At 39.6% G+C, this 16,385-nt stretch overlaps 1 protein-coding gene across 6 annotated transcripts in view; it reads right to left on the reverse strand.

Annotated features, from left to right (window-relative positions):
• Positions 1–16,385, reverse strand: part of Zcchc7 (zinc finger CCHC-type containing 7) — a 168,298-nt gene that overhangs the window by 24,205 nt on the left and 127,708 nt on the right. For all 6 annotated transcript variants that reach the window (XM_075967308.1, XM_075967310.1, XM_075967309.1 and 3 more), the window contains one exon: positions 15,785–15,955. In XM_075967308.1, the coding sequence (XP_075823423.1) occupies positions 15,785–15,955 (171 nt within the window). The remainder of the gene's footprint in view (positions 1–15,784; positions 15,956–16,385) is intronic.

The raw sequence follows: 16,385 nt of genomic DNA on the forward strand, positions 1-16,385 counted from the left end.
TTATCTAACCATTTGGTGCTAATTTAAAACTTGATGAACAAGAGAATTAAAAAAAGAAAGACAAGCAAAAAAAAAAAATCAAAGTCCAAGCCCTTTCTCTTAAGTGTCAAAATTTTACATGTTCATATTTATAAAGAAATAATCTAAAAACAAAACAATAAAGCCTCAAAAATTCCATCAAAGATGAATTTAGTGAAATCAGAACAGATAACAACAAAATATTCGGCAACAGCGAAAGACTCAGTAGATACCCCTCCCTGAGTCACACGTCAATCTCTTCATGGCAGATTATGACCTTGCTGAGGAAACACTGCCTCTAACAGCACTATTTAGCGCATCAGTTAACCATCTTTGCAGAAATACAATGTTAATGACAGCAACTATCAACAGCAAAATCTCTACTAAAAACACCACCTAAATGATTAGACAAGAGTATAACTCATCTGAAAAAAAAAAAACCAAAACCAAACAAACCCAAAACTACATCTTAAGCACTTTAATTAGCCCATGCAATTTTCTGTAGGAAAGTGTATAAGTGAGAATGCCCAGTGGTCAGCTTTCCAGTTTTAATGGCATATTAATAAAATATAAAGTATCTGATAAGAAACCCACTACTTACGCCAATGATTTCTGGATAAATAACACTAAACAAAAGGAAACTAAATTTAGAAAATTAAAAGTAGCTCAGGAGGCAAAGACAATGCTAGAACCAGATAAATAATAGCTACCAAGTTGTTGGTTACAAAAGTCCTTAAGGATGAAATATACAAAAACTTACATGCAAATACCTAATGTATGATATATCTTTAAATGCTCATTTCCTACCTTCTAGCATAAGCTTTTTGCTGTGTACATATAATTTGAGTTGGATTACTATAGAGATAAGCAAGTAGTTATTTATACATTAGCTATGGATAGTTCTTGATTACCACAGTATCCTCAGAATAATACGGTTGAAAAATCACAATCACTGAGTTGTCATAGACTGGCAGAATGCCACTCTACCATGTGACCTTTTCTAGTGTAGCAGCAATTTAGTAATAAAAGAAAGAATTACTTTGTTTTTGAACAATCATTTGATTGCTCTGTACACGAAGATGATTACTGATACAGAAATTTAGTAGTGAAAGACTTGAAGCTTCTTTTCTTTTATTAGACAATAGCACCACAATTTAAAAATTCTTCCTGGCTATTTTGTATGCACTTTTATTTAACATTCCTATGCACAGCTTCATTTTACTATTTTAATCATAACACTATGCAAGGTTAGAAAAGAGACTTCAAAGGAAGGGTCAACAGGAAGCATACACATTTAAGTATGAAACATAACCACAATCCCTAATCAAAATTTAAAATCCTATATTTTTACATGCTAAAGCTTTGGCAGTTGTTTCTTCTTCTTCCTTCTTTTTTTTTTTTAACATTTCTTAGCATTATTCACATACACATATTTTAAAATTTCTTACTAAACACAATGGCAAAGAATTCGGGTTTATATATCTACTGCATGGAAAATTTAGGTGGAGTAAATTAATTTCTAAAGGAAGAAGCCAACTATTGCAACTGAAAACTTAGTCTAATTTATTTTAAAATAAATTTTAAACCGAATGAGTAGTCAGCTGTGTAGCACATGGAAAGTAAAAATATAATAAACCTTAAGTACAACTGTATTATTACTGCCTCGGTGCTCTCCCTTTACTGACATTAGGTAGACGGACCCACAGGGTGTTCTTAAGTCACAGAACTGAACACACAGAGCGTACTTGTACATCTGTTTCTTCAATGTGGTACACTGTTTGCCAACTTCTGCCCAACTTGTTTTCCTGTCTATTGTATTTTGGATAATAAACATACATGAATAACTGATTGTTATTATTCATAAAATTCAAAGATGTATCAACACAGTTTGCTATGCCAGATGAATTGAGAGTTTATATTGTGCATTTCGACCCATATTGAATTTTATCAGGTGCTAATTATTGTTTTATGAGAACAACGGCTTAGGGCATCTGTTGTTTAATTCCCACTTCCCTATTCTCAAATGCGTACATCAAAGAAAATAAAACACTCAATCTTAAACAGCCCCTGACAGCAGACCAGGACTCAAGAGCTCAACAGACAAGGCCCTTGCCACCAGTTCTCATATTTCCACAACAATGAACAAACACAAAAACAGCACTAAGCGGCCTTTCCTCCTCCTCAGCTCCCCTTGGCCAGTTGTCTGCCTTGTACTAGAGAGAGCCCTTGAACGCAGCCCTGCTGGGAACACAGCACAGGAGAAAGGATTAGCCTTACTAACATGCTAGCATTTGCAAAAGGGAAGAAAAAACCCCCTCAGTACTGTATTTGGTATATGAATAACCAAAATGTATGAGCTGACAAGAGACCAGGACAGGCCTGTGGCTCCCCGGGAGAAAATGTAGCTGTGATGAGTGACAGGGCTTTCAGGAAATATGTTCACAATCACAGACAGTGAAGGCCATGACCTAGATCGTTTAAGAGCTTGTCTTGTCAAATTATCAAAAGCTTCTTCCTCTCTGAATAAAGAGTGACATAAGTGAGTGTCAGAAAGCTGCAGGCTGACAAGCCAAGCATACAATAACAGAATGCACGTCACATACATGCTGAACACCGCCACTGCTAGCGGCAAATCTTAATGAGAGCGCGGCCAGCCCAGGAGACTTGGGTCCCTGCTGGCACAGCTACTCATCTCACAAAAATCCTTCAGCTCCAAGTCAGCTAGGCGCTGACACGACAACTACAATTACGAAACACAACTTTTTAACAGAATCCTCTGGTGCTTTGTCAAAGCCTCTGCTGTTAAGAGATGGCCCCTGAAGTCACTGTAGCAAAACAAAAGATTTAATAAAACAAGCAATATTCATCGATGGTGAATAGCTTAAATAAAACAAAAACTTAAGAGAATAATTTTGTTTAAAATTTGTTGAATGAGAAGTGATGGCAAGAAAAAGATTCCAGCTTCTGGATTCAACCGTCAGTGTAACTTCTCCCATTTATATCGTTTTAGATCCCTTCATTTCAAATGAAGGACCCTATGCTGGAGCTTGGTCAACATACTCCTCTCAAGTCACCCAACTGTCCAAACACTTGGTAATTACTGTGTATGTATGTGTTCCTCTGACATACAATGTATTTACATTTCCTATTGCATATACACGGAGTATATGTGAGCTAGAATTTAACTTAGGGGATAAATTTAAGAGAGTATCCTAACATTTACTTTAAATAAAATTATACAGAAAAACAGCTTGAAGGTCTAAAATTACAGAAATCTATAATTAAAATTCAAAATGTTACTGTTTTAAGATTGCTTGCTTTATTTCTACTCTGCATAAAAACTGACTATTCTTGGTAAAGAGAAGCTATAAAACACATCAACACAAATACATTTATATATATGTACATCACCTATATGTGACAATGTAAACAGAATCTACATATTTTCAGCAATCAGTATAAAGAGCCATTCACTGATCAATATTTTAAAGCTGCTTCCAAAATGAACCAGATTCCACAGAACCATCTTTTTATATAAGGTCAATTTTTAATCAGTCTCTATACTGATAATCCTCTACAATCAGGAAAACTGACAAGCTATTTTTTTTTTTTGTACAACATATTGACTTTTTGGTAGTATCCTAAGTGTAGTTGTAAGGGCATAAAGTTTGCCAGATTACATTTCAGTTTTATTAGAAAATGAAATTTTCCTTATTTTACAGAAAAATATTTAAAACTAAGCGCACACGCGCACACACACAATTCTCTTAAGTGACATTTTCTTTTGAAAAAGAATTTTGTATAAGAAATCGCAAATGTTTCTGGAGATGATCTATAATTCCAGATGACTGATACAAGTTCATTTTACAAACAGCTGCTAATCTTCTAACATACGCTGTTTTTATCGAAGGATACTGCAAGCAAGACAATAGAAGAAAATGAAGACAAAGAATCATGAGAACACAAGAGTTAAAACTGACATGCCAGAACCAAATAAATGGCTGGGTTCAAATCCTGGGCCCTGTACTTACTGTCTTGGGCAAATTATACACCTCTGTGTCTCAGCTTTCTTACTGGTAAAAGGGGCTCTCAGAACTCTCTCAATGGGTGCTGGGATGGTCAGCCTCAATAAGATTAATTCCTTAGAACAATGCCTGCTGTACTGCAAGTGCTCAACTGTTAATAGTTATTACTACAGTCAAGAGACTGGCACTCTGTATATTTTTATTGAAGCTTTATGGTCATGGACAAATGGACATCAATAAGGTAGCCAAGATTCTACTGGATCGTGGTCAACTCTTCTTTGTGGTCAAACCTAGCAGGAAAGCAAAGACTCAAAGAAACAATCAAAAAGGAAAGGATACACTAGATTTTACTTAGATGTAGCCACTGTGGCTCCCTTCTTCATAGTGGAGAAAACTGAACCGATGAGCACCTAAGACATTCAGATGAGGTCTACTTAATGTTTTCAGTTGTTCACAAGTACATAGAAAAGGATACTGGATCAGATAATATCTGACTTTGTACCTTACAGCTAACTTCTGACAACAGAAAAGTCTTTTGGCTACTGGTGAAAACCAGTAGCATTCCGCCCCATTTTCAAAGTGACATGTTCTTGCTCAATTTTCTCAAACTAAGTTGATTTCCTTTCCTTACAATGTCGAAACAGTAATGGCCACAGCATTTTGTAAACACTTCCTTTTTAACAGTAACCAGCGATTTCCAGCAGGGAAGGACAAACTTGGAAGTTTCCTCGTCTGGAAATCTATCTTGATGGTATGCTAGTAACTACACAATAACGTGCACAGGTGAAGAGGGGCTCCTGTTCTCCAGTATCTTAAATTTCTTTACAACTTTCAACTTACTCAGAACATCTATCTTTTCACTGACTTAAGGATTTAGTTATTTGGTTAGGTTTTTGAGACCGAGTTTCACTATCTAGTCCTGCCTGACCTTGAAGAGGCAATCCCACTCCCAGCCTTCTGAATGGCAATCTACCATGGCCGGAACCTTCATTTCTTCTCTCTTTCCTTTAATTAACTTTTATACATTTATTTACTTTATGTGCATGAGTGTTTTGAGGGCATGCATATGTGTGCACTATGTCTACAGCTGATGACCCCATTGAGCTGCAGTTGTGAGCAATCACGTAGGTGCTGGGAATGGAATCTGGGTCTTCTGTAAAAACAAGTGCTCTTAACAACTGCACTATCTCTTCATTTCTGACATTTCTTTCTAGACAACCTTTTACATTTATTCACTTACTTATTCACATTTATATGTGTGCATGCATGCAGATGTTAGAAGACAACTTGCTGGAGTTGGTTTTCCCCTTCTACCATGTAGATTCTGGAAATCAAACTCAAGCCACATAGCTTTGTGGCAAGTGTCTTACTTGTTAAGTCATCTCACCAGCCTAGTGCCTCCATGTCCTAAATACTGACATTCCTATACTTGAACAGCAACAAAAACTTATGTTTAATTCTTAATTTAAATCTTAACTGTCACAAGCTTTCTGATAGTGCCCAAGAAACAGTGAATTTGACATTATTTATATTTACATACATAAAATATGTAGGGTAAAAGGAACAAATGAAGCAGGAAACCAACCAATCACTGAGCTCTGAACCCAGAGTCAGTAAAGAAACACATTCTGGATTTGAGACCTGGGCCAGGGAGAGAAATATCTTTATCCCTGAACCCAGGACTAAAGACATGTGCCTGGCTTTGAAACTAGTGTCAAAGAAACACACTTTGTCCCTAGAATCAGAGCCAGTGAAAGAAATTTGCCCTGGTCATAAGATTAGAGTAAAAAAAGCTAAAAAGGACCGGTGAAAGAAACACAGTTTGGGGCTGGAGAGATGGCTCAGTGGTTAAGAGCATCGCCTGCTCTTCCAAAGGTCCTGAGTTCAATTCCCAGCAACCACATGGTGGCTCACAACCATCTATAATGATGTCTGGTGCCCTCTTCTGGTCTCCAGGCATACATGCAGATAAAATATTGTATACATAATAAATAAAAAAAAAAGAAAGAAACACAGTTTGGCCATAAAATCAGAGCCATCATCTCTGCCCCTGACCAGCTACACTGACCAATTTGTGAGCAGGGAAAAACTAACCAATCCCACTTCTCCCTGGGAAAACTCCGCCCCTTAGAAGCCCTATATAAGCCTCTCTACCCCTTCAGTTAAAGCTGCCCTAAGGCTGTCTTTAATCCCTCCCTGGCAGAGGCAGCCACTCTCCTGGATTCCTCCTTCCCAAATAAATCTCTTTCTCAAAAGAGTCTTGGGAGAAGGACCTTCATTTGCAGGTACAGACCAGAAGAACCTGGCTGGGATGCCCCTTAGGGGACTGAGCTGAAAAACCTTGCTGAGACGCTCCCTAGGGGGCCTCAGCAAGGTGGAGCAGAACAGAAGAACCTTGCTAGGATGCTCCTTAAGGGGGCTAGGCAAGACCAGGCAGGAAAGAGGCTTCCCTTTAGCAGAGTGTTAGCAAAAGAAGAAACATCTTGGGCTGGAGAAGAAGCAGATAGCTCTGCTAGGACTCTCCCTTAAGGGAACAGAGCAGAATTCAGCTGTAGAGGCTCTCCAGGAGAAGAGCAGGATCCCTACATCCTGCAGGGAGACCATCCCCCACTGCAACCCAGGTTCAGGTAGCCTGGCTTCCTGATGATCAGGACACCTTTCTTTTAGGGCTGAGCTGCCATTTGTGGCTCTAACCCCTCTCCCCTGCCACCCCAGAGCTGTCCCATTGAGGCTCCACCCCTCCAGAGCTGTCCCATTGTGGCTCTATCCCCCCCCCCCCCCAGAGCTGTCCCATTGCGGCTCCACCCCTCCAGAGCTGTCCCATTGTGGCTCTATCCCCCCCCAGAGCTGTCCCATTGTGGCTCCACCCCTCCAGAGCTGTCCCATTGCGGCTCCACCCCTCCAGAGCTGTCCCATTGCGGCTCTGTCCCCCCCCCCCCAGAGCTGTCCCATTGCGGCTCCACCCCTCCAGAGCTGTCCCATTGTGGCTCTATCCCCCCCCCCAGAGCTGTCCCATTGTGGCTCCACCCCCCCAGAGCTGTCCCATTGTGGCTCCACCCCTCCAGAGCTGTCCCATTGTGGCTCCACCCCTCCAGAGCTGTCCCATTGTGGCTCCACCCCTCCAGAGCTGTCCCATTGTGGCTCCACCCCTCCAGAGCTGTCCCATTGCGGCTCCACCCCTCCAGAGCTGTCCCATTGTGGCTCCACCCCTCCAGAGCTGTCCCATTGTGGCTCTATCCCCCCCCAGAGCTGTCCCATTGTGGCTCTATCCCCCCCAGAGCTGTCCCATTGTGGCTCTATCCCCCCCCAGAGCTGTCCCATTGTGGCTCTATCCCCCCCAGAGCTGTCCCATTGTGGCTCTATCCCCCCCCCAGAGCTGTCCCATTGTGGCTCTATCCCCCCCCAGAGCTGTCCCATTGCGGCTCCACCCCTCCAGAGCTGTCCCATTGTGGCTCTATCCCCCCCCAGAGCTGTCCCATTGTGGCTCTATCCCCCCCCAGAGCTGTCCCATTGTGGCTCTATCCCCCCCCAGAGCTGTCCCATTGCGGCTCTATCCCCCCCAGAGCTGTCCCATTGCGGCTCTATCCCCCCCCAGAGCTGTCCCATTGTGGCTCCACCCCTCCAGAGCTGTCCCATTGCGGCTCTGTCCCCCCCCCAGAGCTGTCCTATTGTGGCTCTATTCCCCCCCAGAGCTGTCCCATTGTGGCTCCACCCCTCCAGAGCTGTCCTATTGCTGCTCTAAGTGTATCCTGGATGTCCCTGCAACACTACTGTAACACATTCCCCTACAAAATACAAACCGCATCTCAAGTAACAAAAATCTAACGAAACAAATCAGTTCCTTTATTAACTACATTAAGTATTTCCACTCACGATTGTGCTCTATCACTCAGTTCTAGTTATCTAGTTATGGAATTATGGAATTCTTCTGTGGAAATTCTCTTTTCCTTTTCTCTCAAGATTCCCATAGTGTCCAGGGTATGTCAAATACAGTTTTGGCCCAGAGTTGTGCTGTTGATCCTTCACAATTCTAATGTAAAAGGTAATTTTAAAAGCATCATTATGGGGGATTAGGGAGTTGGCTTAGTTGGTAAAGTGTTTGCATAAAGACATGAGTTCGATCCCTAGCACTCATGTAAAAAGCAGGGCAAGGTGGCACACTCCTGTGATCCTAGTGTCGGAGAGGCAGAGAAAAGAGGATCTTTGGACCTTGCTGGCCAGCTACAGTCTAGCCAAACCGGGAAGCTCTAGCTCTAATGAAATTGTGCCTCAAAAACTAAGGGAAGAAGTGGTTGAAGAAGACAACTGACACTGCTCTTTGGCACACACAATTATAAAAGTACTGAACACTCATGGTAAACACAGAAAAGACAGGCAACCAAAACCAAGCTAACTATAGTTATAACATTTGAGAATTACTGCAAATACTTAATCTTAAATATTTTTCTATACATAAGCAATAAATGACTGAAGAATAATTTGGTAAAAAAATATTTGGTACAATTGCAATAAAATATGTGTAAATTTAAATGGGGAGCATGTAGATATTGAAATCTTTAAAGCTCTTAAAAAAAAGAAACCAAACAAAGTAGTAAGACATACAGTATTTATGGGCTAGAATACTCAGTATAGTAGAGTCAACTGTCCCTATGGTCGTCATTAAATTAAGCTCAATAATCAAAATTCAACCAGGATTTATCACAGGTAAGAAAGCTAATTTAGTGATCATTTGGAGAGAGAAAGGAAATGTAGTTAGAGAAAGCTTTCAGAAATCATATTTACTATCTGGATTTAAGACCGTGGGGCTACAGTAATCAAGAGCTGGGTACCAGTATTGTGGGAAATGTATAAATCAGTACCACTGAATCAAATTTAGGGATCAATTCATACAAGTGTGGTTATGTAATCTTTAACAAACACGCAAAGGATGGACTTCAATGAATGGTGAAAACAAACTCACACCTATGTAAAGACTAACTCAAAATGGACCCACAAACAGTACATAAAATATTAAACTGTAAAATATATGAAAGAATTCACAGGACAAAATTTTTATGTTCTGAGGTTGGGTAAAGAGTTCTTAGAAATGGCACCAGAAACATAAGTTGCAAAAAGAAAGACCAGTAAGTCGCACTTCAAATTTACAAACTTGTTAGTCAAAGAACAACCTAGAGAGTAAAAAGTTAAGCTGTCGATTGGGAAAAATATTCTGAATAATATAGGCAATAAGAGTTATATCTAACATAATAATGAGACAATAAGCACCACAATTAAAAATGGGAAGGCATCTAACACTTCATCAAAGACAACCCAAGGATAAAAATGAACACACAAAAGGATATTCAACAATGTTAGTCACTAGGCAGACACAAACAAAAAAGAGCACACATCTATTAGAATGGCTAAAAATACTCGATAGTAGTAGATGCTGGTTGCTGATTATACTATTCCCAAGGTATTTATGACACAAAATATTTATATGTAATAGATAGAACAGTATACATTACACCTTGAATATATAAGATAAAAAATGAATACACCTCATCATTAAATAGGCAATAAAGAACAAGAGAAATAAAAATGCATCTATGACTCTTGATATAACCATAGTAACACTGCCACCCAGCCTGGGCAAATGGCTTACCATTGAGCTATATCAGCAGTTCTAATTGGCATATTTTACTAGGAGTTCTCACTAAGTTGCCCAGACTGGCATGGAACTTGGTGATCCCTCTGCTTCAGCCTCCCAAGTAGCTGGGATTACAGGTTGTGACACTGAGTTTGGATTATACTGAGGTCTTTCAGAAATAATTATCACTTTCTCTCCTTCTATACAAATGAAAGAATATGATAAAAAATTAGAGGAAAAGCTAATTACATCTCCCAGCCCGTCTCTATTCTCAGTGTGCAGAGGAAAATCAAGGTTAATAACCTGGTAGGTAATTTTTATTCTATTTAATTATGAACAGATACATATAAACAAGCATATAGAATAATCATTCTACAGACATTTTAAAGTTTCAAGAGAAATTACGTACACTATTTAGTGTGGCCAAAGACATTTGTGAATGTGGCCTAATACAACACTATAAAATTCCTTATTATACTGATTTTTTTTACCCCAATTTTAATTTAATTGTGTAGTTCTAGGTTGTGGACTCTGTAGATGACAATGGTACTGGGGAACTGTGGACTCTACAAGTGACAATGATGGGTGGATGACAAATGGTTGGATACACTGCATGTTGGTTAGTATATGCCTGTATGGTTTGAAAGTGATTTGCGGAATTTAGCAGCAGTTGTTTGGCATCAATGAAGTTTAGAAGAGTTGACCTTAGTTTGCAGTGTTTAGTATGTTTGTAACCTTACAGGGCATTAATGAAGATAATAATCATTATCTTCCTTAATCACAACTCAATTGTATCAGAATTTGTTCTTATTTCTGGCGTCAATCTGCTCTGTCACCGTCTCATGACTATACTAAGAATAAGCACATTTCTAAGGGCCACATACTTCTTAAGCAAACTGTAGGCTCTTGGGAGGGCAATCTCTCTTCTTTTGGAGAAAAGAACTGTTTCTATCCTCTACTAGCATATTCTTAGAGTCAACTAAGAAATCCTGCCATTAGCTGCTAGCTCATCTCTAGAGCCAAGTGTTAGACTGTGACGCATGTGGTAGATGACAGCTTGAGAGGGCAGAGCAATTCTTCAGGGCAGAGATGGTGAGAGAGGAAATTGTTTTTAACAGAATTTCAAAACAAGGCTGAATTCTCCTTCAAACTTTCAATGTGTTAAGGTCATAGCTTCAATTTAAAATGTAGAACATGTATATGCGACAACAAGTAGTTCAGATTTTCATTTATTAATTAAGAGACTTAGGAACAGTTCCAATGAATGACTAATTCTTGGCTTGGGATTTATTCTCTTAACAATGACAATATAAGCAATTTTCACTAAAATGATTATGAGGACCGAGTTGGGCTGGGGGAGACGTTTAGGGAGTAAAAATGATAGCTGCCCTAGGACCAAGGGCAAGTCCTGAGCCGAGATAGAAAGTTGAGTGCAATGGCGTGCGTCTACAGTCTGAGCACTATTATGCTAGCTACTGTTTTACCAGCTTGACATGTGCTCATGCCATCGGGGGCTCTCAACTGAGAAAATGCCTCCAAGTTGGCTGTGGTCAGTGTTTTGTCACAGTAACACAGAATCAAAGCAAGGCAAGTTCTGTGGCAAAATCGGAAGAGGAGACAGGAGAATCACCCCTGAAACTTGAGCGTCAGCTACCCTGGAGTATGCAGAGCAGCAGCAGCAGCATGAGAGACCCCTCTCCACAAGGTGGAAGGAGAGAAGTGACTCCCCAAAGTTGTCCTTTGTCCTCCACTCACACATCATGGCACATCTCTGATCAGCAAATTAATTAACAAGAACAAGAACAAAGAGGTGTACTTTCTTGTTGGTATCCTGGCCTCAACTAAATAAGCACTTATACGTTCATTTAATGATTATCTTAATTAAGCAAATCAATACATCCCAGTCATGCCTCTTAGCTTTAATATGCTCAAATAAACATGTGAAAAATGTTGGACTTCCTTTTATACTCCCCAAATTAGTGTGATGATTATCAAGAGGACTACACATTTATTTAAATAAACTAACCAATTATAATATATAATTTTATTAATTTATTTATTTATTGTGTGGGTATGCCCATGCCACCATGAGTGTGGTGTGTAAATCATAAGATAATTTTCAAGAACTGGTTCTCTCCTTCTACCATGTAGGAGCAGGGGATTGAACTCAGGTTGCCAGGCTTGTGACAACTACTTTTACTCATTGACCCATCTCACCAGCTCAGAGATGACTTTATTTTTAAAATAAGCATTTTCCTTCCTTAGCATTTGGGTTCTTATACATCCAAACTGTTTTGCAGCAATAACAATGATGACTAAAACAAGAAAAAATAATCCAGAGAGGGAGAAGTTACTATATTTTCATCTCCCAAACCCTTGCTAAGTCAGTACATTTTAAGCTGTATACATTTTTTATTATTTTGCGATCATCATTAAGCCAGTCTTAATGTCAGTAGTTTGCATTCTTTTCAAGTAAATTAACAGGAAAATTAGTTTTTTCTTGATCACTTGAATTGTAAAGGCTCCCTGAACTTGATCTTATCTTTTCTTGAATTTGTTCTCTTTTAAGTCATTTAAGTTGACATAGTACACACACACACACACACACACACACACACACACACACACACACACACACACACACACACATATATTTCACCACAAGGTTACTGATTAAGATTATTTATCGAACCTGGCAGTTGATAGGCCCAAATTAAAGGGCTGCAACACTTAAAACATACACATCACTTAAAACATACATATCGAAATGATTTTAAACAGCACTAGGAAAATTACTAGGTCAACTTTGTTACCACTCAAACTAAGAATGTCCTAGCAGGTGTGCTTGTGTGCAAGGTTTGACAACTCTGACTCACTTAACTGGAGGCTGGGTGCATAGGATCCGTCATCCCCCAACTCATTCATTAATTCATTATTCAAAATCCTACTGAGCTCCAACAGTGCAGCACTGTCCTAGAAACCAGAGTTACAATGACATTCTGAAAACAGACGTGCAGCTTACGTTCAAAGTAGAGGAGAGAAAAGTGAATTCAGTATTAGATCTAAGTGTTATGGAGAAAAAATAGGAAAGGAGGCAGGGAGTTGAAGGTGTAGAGATATGCTGTTTTAACCAGGGTGGACAAAAAGGAGACATTTGGGTAAATGTAATAAAGATGAGGAAGTAGGCTCTTGTGGGGAACTAGTGGAAGAGTAACTGAGGGTGGGTACAGAGAAAAGTTTATTTGGTCTTTCAAGGAAATCGTCTAAATAAAGTAAGCAACAGGGATTACTACAGGAAACCAACAGTTAAGAAGTCAAGAGCATACATGGCCCATGTGCAGACTGTATGCGTCTGAACTTTGACTCAAAGAGATACAAAGACATACTTGAGAATTTTGAAGTAATCTGGGACACGTTTAAAAAGGATTACTCTAAAATAGGATTGGTGGTACATGCCTATAATCCCAGTACTGAGGAGGCAGAAGACTATGCCGGTACACACGGCCAGCTGCCTACCTTGTGAGACCTTCCCATCTTTTCCTCCCCCTCCCACACACCAAAGAGCAAAAAACAAGTAAACAAAAATGATTAGCTGTCTACTGAAAACAGAAAGCAAATGGGCAAAGCAGGAACTGTTTATAACAGTACAGAGTTAATATTCATAGATGATGCCGGGATAGTAACAAGTATGACGAGAGTGGATGAGACTCTAGACTTGCGGCAAACTGTACCTTTACACTGGTGCTAAACTGGGACGTAATACTGTCATCCTTCAAGATTGGAACAGACAGAGCGAGAAAGAAAAATTCAGAATAGCTAAAGTTTCTCAAACACAATTTTGTATCTCTCTGAGTCTACATAGTGAGAAGACCCCATTACAAAAAACGAAAGAATCAAAGAGTTGTTGAAGTCAGGTAGAGGACAAACATTAGTAATTACAGCATTCAGGAAGCTGGGAAGAGGACTAGGAATTTAAGGCCAGCTTGATACATACAAGAGGACTCTGATTTAAAAGTTATTGAGAAGAGGACAGTCTGGCAGTTTCGGGATGGGAGACTTTTCATACTCAATATTCGTGTGTGTCATTTGAAGGACAATAACCAATGGTACGGGCTGACTTACATTTTGGACCGTATCTCTATCCTTCACATTGTAAAACTGGAATTTTACTTAAGTGGTTTTTGCACTGTTGATAACTAATGAAGGATTTAAAATATAGCAAGAGTTTGATCATGACTCATCAGTTTTTTATTATGAATTTTGTTTGCATTTATGTATCTGGTTCTGGCAAAACAGATGTTCAAGTATGAACATAGGAAGAAAAAGTTAAACGTTGTTGATCTACTTAAATTTTTAAAAATATTTATTCAGTGTGTATGTATGTGAGTGCATGCTGTGGAGTGGACATCAGAGGACAACCTGGGAGAGTCTGTTCTCTTTTCTATTATATGGGGTCTGGGGATTCAACTTAGGTGACCATGTTTGGTAGGAAAGTGCCCACCGACCCATCTTGTCAGTTCCACTTGATTTTTTTTTTTAACTTGTAAAACGTTCAATTATCAATAAGGTTTCAGAAGTCTTCTGAGAAAAGGTGAAAAAGTGGGTAAGAAGATGGAACTGGCAAGAAGAGTGGAAGACACTAGAGGCTAAGAGTTTGAACTGAAGGGTTCCTCACCGAGGGAAGTGGAAGGCTTGCAAAGAGCCCCAGCAGAGGAGGAAGAAATGGATACTATCAGTTCTGAAGGTCATGTAGGGGAGGGATGTGGTGCAGTAGTTAAGAGTAACATTTATGAGTAGGCCTGGCCTTCTGACACAAGTCTGCAACTTCAGCCCTGAAAAGACAATGAGAACCAACCTAAAACAACAAGGGTTGGCACCCAAGTGAGTGTGAAAATGACTTAGCAATGATTAACTCTTAAATACAAAATAAACATCTGTTGTTACTCTGTAGAAATGTATGCAGCTAAGAGCTAAAATGACAGACCTTAGTGACACATCCTTCAGAAGTAGAGTAAACTGAGTGTAGGAGATACAGATTCCCTATCAAAGCTGGATTGACATCATCATTAGCCTTTCTGGGCTCTAATGTCATTAGAATTGATCTATTCCCTCCATACACATTTAAAACAGGAGGTGAGCAAGGTCCATTGATTGCATCGTTCTATGCTGCAAATAACTGAAACGTCTTCTAAATTACTTGTACTTTCTTATTATTTTTTTTAAAAAAGTACTTTTTTGAGAAAGGGTTTTGCAGGCCTCAAAACTTGAGATCTTTGTGCCTAGAACTCTTAGGAGCTAGAATTATAGGCCACACTACAATGCCTGAGTTACTTTTTAAATATACAAAAGACCCAATAAAATGGCATATTTAAAGTTCTGGGAGGTGTATACTTATTGTCTTAGACTAGCATTATTTTACCACTAGTAAAAATCACCATCAAGAATATCAGGCCAGGTTTCACATGCACAACTGTATAAAATGTGTAAGTGCACATCTATTTTCATTTAAACATACACGAATTCATATGCAAAATTTCCATGTTATATTATGTATCTCTTGAAAGTTAATCTTTATTTAGTAAGTAAATAAAGTAAAGATACTAGCATGGGCTCGAAAGCGCGGCTGGTGTCCCTCCTGATGGATTCTTTAGTCTATGCCTGACATTTAGAGCACCGCTTTGCATGGCAAGTGGTTAGTAGGCTGTGACAACCAAGTTTAAGGAACAAAAAACGTTCTAGCGTGGCAGCACACACTTTTTTCTTTTATTTTTCATTTTATGTGCATTGGTGTTTCGCCTGCATGTATGTCTATGTGCGGGTGTTGGATCCCCAGGAATTGGGAGTTACAGACAGTTGTTAGTTGCCATGTAGGTGCTGGAAATTGAACCCTGGTTCCCTAGAAGTTTTAATCCAAACACTTGGGAGGCAGAGACAGGTGGCTCTCACAGTTTGAGGCCAACTTGGTCTACAGATTGAGTTTCAGGAGAAAATCTGTGTCAAACAAACAAAAACAGCCATTCTTTCAAGAAGACTGGTGATGATGGCTATAATTGGTATAATTGGTATACTGTCCAAAGTCTCGGCAGAGATTAATTACATTAAAGATACTTACGTCAGCATAGTGGCCTGTCATATCACATCGGCCACATCGCTTTCTCCAGGGAGATTTTTCAAGACATCTGTGCATGGAAGGCACGGGCAAAGAGCAGTCTGAACAGAAACGGGCTGGACAGGCATGCTGGAAGTGTCCTCTCTCCGAGCAGAGGCAACAAGGCCGGACTTTCTATGTGGCAGATAAACACAAACTTTCTTTAGTATCAGTTTCAAATGGTACAACATTGGTTACTCCTTTCCTATATAATCCCATTTCTAACTCAAAATCCAGTGAAGGTCCAACCTTGAGCAGAATTGTAAATCAGACAAATGTCTGGACTCAGAGCTTGAACACAGCTATCAGTATGTTGCTGCCCCAAAGTCTTAGGTCTGGATATATGCCCAGCTGGCACCTACTTAGCATATCTATCTTACAGAGGAATAGTCATAGAGCAGAAATATCTCGGAAAACAGAATGAGGACATCTGGAAACTAAGCCATGGGAGGAACAGAGAAAGAAGCAGAAGTAAGCCTGCAAAGACTTGTTTAGGAAAGGTACTAGGTAAGGAAGGAACGTGTGACCGGGTTACTACTACATGCCACAACATCCAAGAGTTCCA

This window comes from Microtus pennsylvanicus, chromosome 3 (genome assembly GCF_037038515.1).
Source record: "Microtus pennsylvanicus isolate mMicPen1 chromosome 3, mMicPen1.hap1, whole genome shotgun sequence".
Lineage (NCBI taxonomy): Eukaryota > Metazoa > Chordata > Mammalia > Rodentia > Cricetidae > Microtus > Microtus pennsylvanicus.